Raw genomic sequence first — 12,975 nt, 5'->3', positions numbered from 1 at the left:
AGAAAATACGCTAAGTCAGCACCAACACTGGTGTCTGCACTGACTTAGGGCTTTTTGTCCTTTCATTTTAATATCTCTAAAACTGGGATCTCAAAACGGATGGCGTGACTCTTACTGGCAGCATTTTTGCTTCTTAGTGGAACAGAAAATAATAGTGCATCTTGATTTTTGATGAAACACGATATCTTCTTCTAAAGGCAAAATAGCCTCAGAGTTTAAACTGTGGGTAGGGAAGGTTAAAGTGCACGTTTCATGCCAAAGTCTGGAACTGACATAGGTGCCTACACAGATTATATTTAGTTCTCTGAAGTTTTCTCTGTTCAGAAGTGTTTCAAGTTAGCTAAAAGCAGCTAACGCTGCCTGCCTGTTGAGTCCTGCCTAGTGTAAGGAAAACGCCCCCTGCACACTCTCTGCTTTCTTCACCTCCAGAGAGTGGAAGCAAGGCAGAATCATATGATTTTAGTATGCTGGCCCAAGAAGTGCTCATCTAGTGAGAAATCTGTTTCCTCAGTGAGATGCAACTGAATTCTCTATCCCAGTGATGAACTTCTCTCTTAACTGGCCAAGACATATTGGTGAATTAGTGAAAAAAGCCAACGGTTCAACTGGCAACATGAGAGCTAAAGGTCTAGTCCTCACCTTTATCTTACTAGTTAACCAGTCTACTGTGATTAGTCGCTCAGTTGCGTTCTCTACAACCTCATGGACTGTAGCCCGCCAGGCTCCTCTGTCCATGGGGATTCTCCAGGCAAGAATACTGGAGTGGGTTGCCTTGCTCTCCTCTAGGGGATCTTCTCAACCCAGGGATCGAACCCAGGTCTCCCACACTGCAGGTGGATTCTTTACCATCTGAGCCACCAGGGAAGCAATCTACTACACTCCCATTTCTATAGTAGTGGGTTTTTTTTTTTTCTCTTTAGAACTAGTTCAGAAGGCCTTTTTAATTTAGAAGACGTATTTTTCTAAGTAGATTAAATTAAATAAGACAAATATCACCACAAGTTAGCTACTTCTTGCCCCAAATTACCTTTTGCTACCTGATTTCGACAAGCACGAAGAGACTGAAAAAGGCTAAATCCATCAATAGTCACAATGGCAGCTGGATATAATATACTCAACTCTTCATTCTGTTGAAGTTGAATAAGAAAGAAGAAAATATTTCCATTATTGCCAAATAAGCAAATCTATGTTTCTGTTATAGCTGAATATCACGATTAATGTAAAATAAAGGAATACTATAACTAAACAACCGTCAAACACCCAACACACAAGACAACAGCAGGCAGAAGAATAGTAAAAAACAAATAGACTTCATTTTTTTTTGAATGCCTTTTGGTCAAGGACTTAAAATTCTTCTCAAATATGAGCCTTTGTACATGGTGAATATTTTCAGGATAGACAAAGGGAGTAACCCCAAAAAGTACAAGTTTCATAAAAGTGAAATTTAGTCACTATATGGAGGCAAACAATACATCAAAGTAAAAAGAAAAGAAACTCACCTGAAATCCCAGACGTATTTGGGTATATAGGGTCATACATAATCACACACTTTTGTACAAGACTATACCATACACAGTATTCTGTAACAGGTTTTTCCTTATTCAGTAATATATCAATGATATTCTTCCATTTTAGTAAGTGAGCAAATCAGTTTTTGTGGCGATGCTGTATTGCATCGTATGTCCCAAAATTTCAGTTATTACTGAGGGACATTTAGTTTGGCCTGCTGGTTCCAGTCTCCCCCTCTACCATCCACTCTCCACAGCGAGCGATCTTCCTGAGACACAGCTGAACAAACTACTGCCCTGATTAAATCTCTCCACTGGCTCCCTTCTGCACTTAGAATAAAATCTGAACCCTATCCAAGCTTCAAGATGGGGCCTCTTCCTCCAACATCATCTCACCCCCCTCCCCTTGCACCCTAAACACAAAGGTCATTGCACCTTCACCTCCCAAGTCGCCGCCTGCCTTTCTTTAGATCACTCAGGTCTTGGCTCAAATGTGGTTGCTCCAAAAGGCTACTCCTGAGTCTGTCTCAAACTTCAAATCCATTCCTTGTCTCATTTCAACCTCATCAACATCATTACTTCCCTCACGGCATCTATCAGAGACTGGAAACATCCTGGAAAATCTCCAGCTGCTCATCATTGGTTACCCTCCATCACCTCCAAACTGCAGGCTCCACAAAAGCAGAATCCTTGCACGTCTGGTTCAAAATGGATTCTCAGTGATTACAACTGGGCTGGGCACATAACGGGCAGTAAATAAATGTTTATGAATGAATGAAATATTTTCATTACTATAAACATCACTGCAGTAAACATTCTTTTGTATATATCTTTTCACATCACTTTGATCTAAATTCCTTCAAGGAGGTCTGTTGGGTCACAGAGCATTCACAATTTTCATTTTCATTCATATTATTAAACTATCTCAAGGAAGTACCTATCAGTTTATAATTCCACCAACAATACATGACAGTGCCTGATTCTTCCTCTGTCACCAAGTTTTGTTAATCTTCATCTTTGCCAATCTGAAAGGTGAAAAATTATCCAAATGTAGTTGCTTATAGTTCTGAGATTAGCAGTAACATTTAAAAGTTTATCATATGCTGTCGACCAGTTATATTTCTTCTTTTGAGAATTGCCTTATCCTTTTTTTCTACTGGACTATTGGGGTGTTTCCATTTTTAAACGACATTTTTGTGGGCCACAAGGGGTGGGAGCTGATGTCGGGGTTCACACGACAATTTGACAATGCTAAGCTTACGCAGTCCACTGAGCATGGCAGGGGGAGAGAGGTCCCTGACAGGGAGGAGCTAATCACCAGTTAGCCAAGTATCTCCAAAACAAGACTGCTTTCCTGAAAAAGATACTCTTACAAACACCAATGTCCAAAAGCTGCAGAAATTGTGCTAAATGATAGGGATCTTTGTGCAGAAACCACAGAAGAGGTTTCTTTGGCATTCCAGAAAAACATCTCCCTTTGGAATCTTCTCCTGCAGTGATCAGTCTTCCCACCTACTACGCTCACTGCCCCCAGAACTGAATTACAAGGAAATCTGTTCTGGTGATCTTTAATAGATGCGGGAGTACACTAAAGATGCAGCAAATAGATATTTCTGATATACAAACTGATGTATATTGGACCAAAAGATGCTTATGTAAAATACAGAGTAACAACAAAGACATCCCTCCGTGTGTTTAATAAATATTTTTCAGTGAAAAGATTTTGACTCACAAAAACAAACAGCAAGCAAGTATTTAAATGTGAGTTATACTTTTCCACCAGCTCTAGATAATTACAAACACAGTCAAGTTTAAAGAACCTTCATCTTTCAGGAAATTTTTTTTTTTTAATTAAAAAAAGGGAAATGGCTCTTGAGAGGCAGCTTCAATAAACAGATCACAGTCTTGGATTTCCAACAGTTCCTGGTTTGTTTCCTGCAATAGTTCCATTTCCTCCCAACTCCTTAAGATCAGTATTGTAACTTAAGTCTTCATTTTCCTATAAAAGGTCCTTGGAAGAGTTCGTTCAATACCTGTGACTTCAATCATCATCTTCGTGCCTCTGGGGTAGTTCTGTATCACTACAGGCATGATGGTATTTTCATTTTATTTCCTACTATCACCTCAAACATGTACAAAATCAAATTTAATAATTTTTGTATACTACCAAGGCAGTCCCTTCTGCCAACTTCGTCAACAGCACGCCTCATGCAGGAGATCTTAGAGCCAACTCATTTTTCTCTTTAAATTCGACACCTTGGGACTTTCTTGGTGGTCCAGCGGTTAAGAATCTGCCTTGCAATGCAGGGGATGCAGGTTCAACCCTGGTAGGGGAACTAAGATCCCACATGCAGTGGAGCAACTAAGCCCAGACGCCGCAACCCTTGAGCCTGAGCACCACAACTAGAGAGTCTGTGTGCCACAGCAAAAGATCGCACATGCCACTACTAACACGAGATACAGCCAAAAAAAAAAAAAAATTCAGCATCTCGATACAGTAACCCACTCCTGTCAAATGTTCCTCCCTTTTCCCACAGCCATTCCAGTCCTGGCTTGCAGCACCACACTCTATTACTGATAACTGAAAAAACAGGATAACTAGCCTCCCTGATCCCAGATTCTCACAAGTCCAATTCATCCAGAACAAGGCCCTTCAAGATCCCTTTGATGATACTACTTTCTTCTCATAAATCTCTGCTGCTGCTGCTAAGTCACTTCAGTTGTGTCCGACTCTGTGCAACCCCATAGATGGCAGCCCACCAGGCTCCCCTGTCCCTGGGATTCTCGAGGCAAGAACACTGGAGTGGGTTGCCATTTCCTTCTCCAATGCATGAAAGTGAAAAGTGAAAGTGAAGTTGCTTAGTCGTGTCCGACTCCTAGCGACCCTATGGACTGCAGCCTACCAGGCTCCTCTCAGTTCAGTTCAGTTCAGTCACCTCCGACTCTTTGCGACCCCATGAATCACAGCACGCCAGGCCTCCCTGTCCATCACCAACTCCCGGAGTTCACTCAAACTCATGTCCATCGAGTCGGTGATGCCATCCAGCCATCTCATTCTTTGTCATCCCCTTCTCCTCCTGCCCCCAATCCCTCCCAGCATCAGAGTCTTTTCCAGTGAGTCAACTCTGCTGCTGCTGCTGCTGCTGCTGCTAAGTCACTTCAGTCGTGTCCGACTCTGTGTGACCCATAGACAGAAGCCCACCAGGCTCCCCCGTCATCTTCTGAAGCAATTCTGATTTTCACTTGGCTTTCAATTTATGAACAATCTGGTCACTCAGACTATTTGTCAGCTTCTCAGTTTCTAACACAGTTTCTTTGCTGTCTCACAGTTCCATGTTTGAATCTTCCCTGATTTTTTTTCCTAACTACCTAAAATATTTTCCCTTCTTTTCTACATTCTATACCTATTTTTAAGGCTTAATTCAAACTCTACCTCCTCAATGAAATTTTCCTTTATTACCCTAGTCCTAATTGAGCTCCCTCTTCTCTAAATTTGCACAGAAGTTATTCTGTTCATGTAAACTAGCAACTCATAAGGTAATGCTTAATATTACTGATTAACTCATTCACCAGTATTAACAGATATTAGTCTAGTCTTTCTTATTGGTTAAATTTCACTCCAGTCCATCTATCACACAATTTAAGTCCACAAAGGAACACAATATATATTCATCTGCTTACTTCAAACCTCTTGAAAGCCGGACAGCACAAAGAGAGAAGGCATATTATATAGTTTTGACGATGTACTGCACAAGATGTGCTGAACAAGAGCATTTTAGTTTACGTGGCTCTACAATTACTGTAGACAAAATCAAAATTTTTGACTGTGAGACAACCAAAATCTCACACAGCACCTAGGAAGAAGTGAAAACTGTGGAGTGCCTTAGATACTCAATAGTATTTTCTCTATCAAAATTTTCAATGAATATAAAATATTTTCCACAGTAAATAAAAACTGAATAACCCCTCTTCTGAGAAATAGGTTAGTGCACTATAGTAGCACTATTAACAACACAGCTCAATCTTTTCTTTTAATACTTTTAACACCTAAGTCCAAATAAAAAAGATAAAAGGTTATATAAAACTATTTTTTTACCTTAAGTCACTATTAAGTTCTAAAAATGAGAAAACCTTTTGGCTTCTAACGTAAGTGTTTTATTTCACTGTAGAGCAAAGCACACAAAATTTCAGTAAGTAAGTAAAAGCAAGATTGGTGTTCCTTACTCGGCAATGAATAGCTTTTATTTCTAAAGTCTGACAGCAGAGCTAACTGTGCCACGAGAAGATGCCTTAAAGTTCCCACCCAACAAGAAGGAAAAAACTACTTCAAAGTAAAGCCACTGTCCCTCTGGACACAATCTCTCACGGTACCTGCTCAGTCACGCCAGGATGTCGCGGGATTTCGTAGGTCCTGCATTTGAGCTGAAGCACTGCGTCCTCGTTCAGGAGCTGTGCGAGCAGGAGCACACCATTCTGGGAGGAAGCACAGAGAAGAGCCCTGATTGTTTTCTTACCGATATACCTGAACAGGTGTGGCTGGGCAGAGAGCAGCATTTCCCCTACAAGTCTTCCATGGATGCCAGGTGGTCTGTCTGCGGAAGAACATGGCTTCTCTTCTCTACAGTTTACAGCAGAACTTTCTACCACCACTGCTCCCCCGTTCCAGCCTTCACCCCCGTAAGCAATAACTACACATTCAAGTGGCAGGGAGTGAGTCATAAAGTAATGGGAATGCGGAACCAGGTTTTCCAGTCAGATGGTGCCTTTTAACTGCGTAACACTCAGCTCACCTCTGTGTAGAAGCGTACGTAACCCGAAGTAAAGCCCACCACGATGCAGGTCCAGTCTGGACGTCCAGTGGAACTCCTGTTGCAAACAAAACCAATGGTCTTAACAGTTCATACATCAAACCAAAAAAAAAAACAACTCACTTACTCACTTATCCTTACCTCTTCTGGCTTGCTAGTGGGATGCACAGAGCACTGGTTACACATTCCCTAAAAACAAAGACAAAATCATATGTTTACCCAATCAATTTATCAATGACTTTTATATCTCTATGATTGGATGTTAAAGGACAATTAAGTGGAAGATGAGCTCTGTGGACCAGCTGTATCCAATACATAAATTAAAAAATGAGCAAAACTCCACCATAAAGAGGGTAATAAAACCCATTCACATAAAAGCTAATGTCACATTCACTTGAGGTTAATAAAAAACAGTATTTTTCATTCTGTATTGTCATGAAAACCATAAAAGTAAAAAAGCAAACCTTTACCGTATACAACTGATTATACATAAGAGTAAGAAAACATCAAGGGATCACCAAGCAGTCACTTTCCGCTGTTCCCCTCTCCTCCACATCAGTGAAAAACTTGGGCAGAAGGTGGGAGGAACTGGCAATCATGTAACAAGAAAACTGCATTTCTGTTGAGAACATGATTCTAGAGACTTGCCATATTTCAACTGGCTGGCTTCTTTTTTTATATTTTGCAGAAATTGCTGCTGATAACCTATTTCTAAGCACCTGCTGGGCTGGATGGTCCCTAAAAGACTTTTTTTTTTTCCTGACATGCAGATTTGAGAAAAATTTGTCCCACATCCAGAGACAAGCCTCAAAATTAAAATAATTCCTGACTTCTTTCTTAAACTGTCAAAACTCAGGACAATCACCAGTTTATTCAACAAAGTATAAATCCTCTTCCCCATATATCAAACCAGACACCAAACAAAATGAATCTTTTTAGCTGTTTGCTGTCTCTAAGGTAACTGAAAACATATTAAAGTAACACCCTAGCATAAGCGGGTGAGGCTCTTGACAGTCTCAGGCCCTCCTGTCATGCCCGCATGCTTAGACGTGTCCGACTCTTTGTGACCCTTTGGACTGTAGCCTGCCAGGCTCCTCTGTTCATGGGGTTTTCCAGGCAAGAATACTGGAGCGGGTTACCATTTCCTTCTCCAGGGGATCTTCCCAACCCAGGGACTGAACCCACATCTGTGTCTCCTGCATTGTAGGTGGATTCTTTACCCTCTGAGCCAACCGAGAAGCCCTAAAGTAACTGAACCTTGCATGTGCATTTCTGACAGAAATTAAAGGTCTTCAAAATGCTTAGACTAAATGACTCAAGGAGAAACAGCTTTTGACAAGAGTAGAAAACAATTCACTGAGTCTCTACAGAGTGTCAGGCATGTACTATGGATTTCTACTTGATTGTCTTTTATCTGAATTTAAAGTCTAAAGAACCTTATTCATTACAACCAGATAACTTTCAGTCATAAAATTTTAACTGAAAACAATTTTTGGCTGCAGGTTCCAGGCTAGCAGCTCCATCATGGAACCATGCTAGAGATCTGGTTTTAAAACTCTAATCGGGTCAGTAGGAAACTTGAATTTACTAACTTGCATTTCTTAAGTATTTATGACTTTTAAGAATTAATGTAGCACTGTCCCCTTTAAGTACAAGCCCAGTACTAACAAAGCAGAAAGGACCATGGCAGCCCTCGACTTTTTGGCTGAATAAAATTAACAATGAGGGACTTCCCTGGTGGTCCAGAAGTTAAAAGTGCACACTTCCACTGCAGGAGACACGGGTTTGATCCTTGGTTGGGCAACTAAGATCTCATATGCCATGTGGTATGCTAAAAAAAAAAAGATAATAATAATAAAGAGCTAAGGAAAAGAATGTTCGTGGGGTTCTTAAGGCAAGAATACTGGAGCGGTTTGCCATTTCCTTCTCCAGGGACCACATGTTGTCATGGGGTCGCGAAGAATCTGACACGACTGAGTGACTGAACTGAAGGAAAAGACAAAATATAGACAGGATATTATGGAATTCTCTCTGAACTCTCCTGTAAATCCTCTCCAAACACAAAGGTTTTTTTTTTGTTCTTTGATTAATAATTACATGGTTAATAAAATTAAAAGTTACTGCCCAAATCATGCTCTACAATCTCTAAAGCTGCAATGAATATACATTTAATCAACATTGCAATGACAAAACATCTTAGCAGACTGATTCATATATCAGACTGATTCATCTTAGCAGACTGATTCAAACAATTTCATATATACATTTAACATATGGAAAGACAAAAAGAACTAACTGGTACCTACCCTTCTTCAACACTTAAAGAACCACTCCAACCAACAGCAAACTGCATTTCTTCCTTCCCTTTATCACTATGTTTCCATTTCGCTGAAAAAAAAAAAAATTCATCACACAAAATAACTTTAATTACAGCATACAAAAACAGAATTTATTAATTTCACTCTTTTCCTTTAGAATTATGAGTACAGAATTTAATAGTTCTATATTAATTTATGTGGGTCTTTCTATAAGTAAATATAATGTTTAAAAATTTTTATAAGACTGTTATAAAACTCTCTCTTTAGTTTCTCTTCCAATTCAATCCACATAATAAAGTTATTAATTCTTATGTATTACCCCATCATTTTTATCTATAAAACTTTTATCTTCAACTGGCAAAGAAAAATTTTCTAATAGATTTATGCTATTGGAGAGCAAATCTGCTTAAGAGCGCCACTCCGTACCCATTTAATACAAGACCTTATTTTGATCAGTGAGGTTTTCCACCTTCTATATATAGCCAAACTTTAAATTTAATCTTCAACAAAAATTGTAAGCTAAGCTTATACCCCAAATAGGAAACAACAGTACTGTGAGCTTTCAAATTAGAGTTGAAAGTCACCCAATTCACATTATTGCTAAGAAGGGGTCAGTGGCCTTCTTAGCTCTAACTGCCCCTTGTGAGAATTGGGCAATGCCCAAAACTGCTTCTGAAGTGCCAGAGAGAGACAGCTAGAGTATCTGCAGCCAAGAATGAAAAACAGAGAGGAAAGAAACAGAAAAGAAAGGAAAAGAAAGGGGAAGAGAAAGAAAGAAAAGAGAATCGAAAGTGCTGTGCAACATATCAAACCATCAAATGCTACCATATAATGGAGAAGTAACACCTTTTCTTTCTACCTAATTCGTTTTCTATTCTATGTGTTAAAATAAATGAAAAGTACAGAGTACTTACGCACTAGAAATACAGCTTTTTGTTCCCGAGCTATAACCATAAGATCATTGGTTGGAGATAATGATAAAATACAATCTTGAAGCCAGCAAGTTTTTTGTGGTTGGCAAGTATTTCCTTCTTCCTGTGAGTAAAACTACAATTACTTCCATGGAAAAATCTCAACAACAACTCACCATGTCCACCTTGAGAATCAAGGGAAAAGAAACCTTCCCAATTCTTTTATAGTCTCAATAATATTTGTTATCAAAGCATGTCAAAGATGAACAATAAAAAAAAAATACTCACCACAAGCAGATCTCAGTTTTGAAAACTCATGTAAAAATTTTAAACAAAACAGATAGCAAGACATCAAAGAATCTCACATAGGGATCATTCCAGGAATGATTTAGTTAGGAAATCTGGTAACCAATCCTACTTCAGACAGATAGCCTGGGCATCTGCAGCTAGACAGCAAAGAAAATATTACCTGACACTTATGTGCCTGTAAAGTATGATAATTATGACATTTCTTTTTATGTGGTCTGAAAGGTCTTTTTTTTCAACTGAATATGTACTTACTATACAGGTAAATTCCTATGGTTAAAAAGTCACAGATCCAAAAAGGTCTTTGCAAAGTTTGACAATTCCTGTATTCCAGCCACCCTGCGGTTCACTCTGGAGACAGCAGTGTGACTGCATCTCATGTGCATTTCCAGAGACACCCTGAACATAGGCAAATATGATTTACCCCTTTCCCCTTTTCTGACACAAATGGTAGCATGCTACATACATACTTCTATATTTTATTTTTTTTCTCTTAACACATACCTTAGATTTCACTCTACCTAAAGTTCCTTAATTTCTTGATGGCTGTAGAGCATTCCATTGTAGAAACACCCCAGCCCCCATTGATTGACATTTGTGTTGTTCACACTCTTTTGCTGCTACAAATGATGCTACAATGAATAATTTTATACATTTATCAGTTTATGGGGTGGATGCCAGTAGGATAAGTTCCTAGTCAAAGGGAATGTGTGTTAGTAAATTTGCTAGCTATGCCCAAATTGTGCTCTGCAGAAGTTGTGTTAACTTATAATCTGACCCAGCAAGTTTTGAAAGTGCTTGCTTCCTCAGGGACTCTTCAAAAGTGCTTCAACTCTGATCTTTGTCCAACTACCACATAAAAAGTAGTATCTTAGTCTACAGCATTGTTCTTATGAGTGAGAATGGGTATTTTTTCATATGCTTAAGAGACTTTTCTATGAACAGTATGTTCCTTTCCTTTGCAGACCCTCTGTTGGGTTGCTGATCTTTCTCTAATTGATTTGTATATACTCTTTTTTACATAAAGTGTTTATTTTTTCTGATAACATTCTATTGCTTATTGGAGATTTATTTTGTTTTATTCAAAACACAGAAATAGAAGGGGGAAATCACCCACAACTGGGACACCACTGAATTTTCATACTATCATCTTAATGGCTATAGAAGGTTCTTTTCCTTAGAAACTGCTTAACTATTCTGCTATTTGGGGGCATGTTTTGACATTATTAAAAAAAACGCTACAACAAAACCTCTACATACCTTTCCCTTCTTTCGTTTTCTACTTAACATTTTTACATACAAAGAAAATTGGCCCTTTGAACAAAAGTTTTCCCCAGTTCATCTCATAGCTTAGTTTTCTTCATGCAGAATTTTTAAATTTTATGTACTAAAATTACTGATCTATTTACTCTCTTATAGCTTCTAGGTTTTATGCCATTTGATCTTCTACCTTACTCAACCCTACCCGACAGCTTTTGGATTGAATTAACCAAGATGGGAGGGAAGAGAGAGGGAAGAGATGCAGGTTGCTGTCATTGAAAAAAAAAAATTATGCTTTTTAAAGCTTTTAGGGCTTCCCTTGTAGCTCAGATGGTAAAGAATCCCCTTGCAATGTGGGAGACCTTGGTTCGATCCCTGGGTTGGGAAGAGCTCCTGGAGAAGGGAATGGCAACCCGCTCCAGTATTCTTGCCTGGGGAATTCTGTGGGCAGAGGAGTGTGGTGGGCTATAGTCCATGGGGTCGCAAAAAGTCAGACATGACTGCATGACAAACACAAACAATAAGAATATATTACTAGTATAATGAAATTTAAAGGATTTTAAAAACTGAAAATCATCCTAATCAGAAATATTATGGCAGTATTTCTAAGAAAGATAAATATTTCTTCCTGTGATACTATCAGAGAAATGTTTAAAACAGAAATAAAATATGGATTATAAGACATCGTTAGGAAAATCTCCAAGTAAGTCTGAAACCTTTGGAATAGTCATGCAATTATTTTTCCTTCTCAATGGAACACTGAGGAATCAAACATATTCTTCTTTCTTCTGCAAGGTACGCTAAAGAGGTTGCACTCACTCCCAAAAGATACGGAGAAGAGTCATACTGGCAAGAGCCCTTATTTTAGTAAAGCTACAATTTTTAGGACTTTTGTTATCCAGTCTGTTGCTTTTAATGTGTATTTTTCTACATATAAGCCAGGGAGAAAATTATTCCCTAAAAAGTGAAAGTTATAAGGCAAAAATTAGTTGTAATTAACTTCTCCCTTAACCCACAATTTCCACCTGAGTGCACAGTCTCTGTTTAGCCAGCACTCACGCAGGACTCCTCACAGTGCCTTGGCCGCTGAGGGTATCACCACCCTACGGTTTCCTCCACTTTAATGAGATCCAATTACACTATCTCTGAAGTTCAGGAGTTTTCAAGTGAAAACATCCTTCCTTCAGGAAGAAGAATCAAAGCAGGGAAGAGTCATACAGGGTTATTATTTAAGTGTTGTATTTGATAAGAAATTAAGAGTATCTAAACTCTTTGCTTTATAAAATTTCCATCTCATTGCAATAGAAAAGAAATCCAAACAATGTTCCAGAAAAGGGATAATACAGCTATACTTTTGGCAAGCTCTACTAAAATAAATTTTTTTTAATGATAGAACATGTATAAAAATGGGTTCCTCTCTTTTATCATACTTCCAAAATTTTGCTCAAACAGTAAACTCCAAAAAGTTTGTAAAAATTACTGTTCAACAAAGAGTATTATTCCTCTGTTTTTATCCTGTTTTCAAAATAATGTCACTAGTAAGGATGAGAGCTGTGTTCACATTTGCCCAAAAGACAAAGAGTTCAAAGATGGAAGGCATTTAAAGACTAACTGGCCCAAACCTCATTCTACAATAAAGATAGGAGAGTCTTGGGATGGTTAAGAATATGTACTCCCTGCCCCACAATCAGCGTCTATGGCCAGAGGAGGACCACGCTCATCCTGGTGGGTGAATGCAACAGATCTTTAAGAAGCCTTAAGATCTGACTCCAGTCTCAGTCAATGAAAAGTGTTTTCTCTAAAAGAACGTCCCTATTACTTATCGCTCTATAGCAGACTGGGCTTCACTGGTGGCTAAGAGGTA

The 12,975-nt window shown here is 38.8% G+C and overlaps 1 protein-coding gene across 1 annotated transcript in view; it reads right to left on the bottom strand.

Annotated features, from left to right (window-relative positions):
- RAB3GAP2 (RAB3 GTPase activating non-catalytic protein subunit 2) overlaps window positions 1–12,975 on the bottom strand; it is a 115,095-nt gene that overhangs the window by 56,701 nt on the left and 45,419 nt on the right. Inside the window, exons 3-8 of the mRNA XM_088845540.1 lie at window positions 9,549–9,669; window positions 8,623–8,704; window positions 6,458–6,505; window positions 6,299–6,374; window positions 5,880–5,981; window positions 1,028–1,127 (exon numbers count right to left, since the gene is read on the bottom strand). Of these exons, the coding sequence (XP_088701666.1) occupies window positions 1,028–1,127; window positions 5,880–5,981; window positions 6,299–6,374; window positions 6,458–6,505; window positions 8,623–8,704; window positions 9,549–9,669 (529 nt within the window). The remainder of the gene's footprint in view (window positions 1–1,027; window positions 1,128–5,879; window positions 5,982–6,298; window positions 6,375–6,457; window positions 6,506–8,622; window positions 8,705–9,548; window positions 9,670–12,975) is intronic.

The sequence above is a fragment of the Moschus berezovskii genome, chromosome 17 (assembly GCF_049115385.1).
Source record: "Moschus berezovskii isolate FMDL1 chromosome 17, NW_MosBer_1.0, whole genome shotgun sequence".
Taxonomy (NCBI): domain Eukaryota; kingdom Metazoa; phylum Chordata; class Mammalia; order Artiodactyla; family Moschidae; genus Moschus; species Moschus berezovskii.
This window is presented reverse-complemented; position numbering and strand designations above follow the sequence as displayed.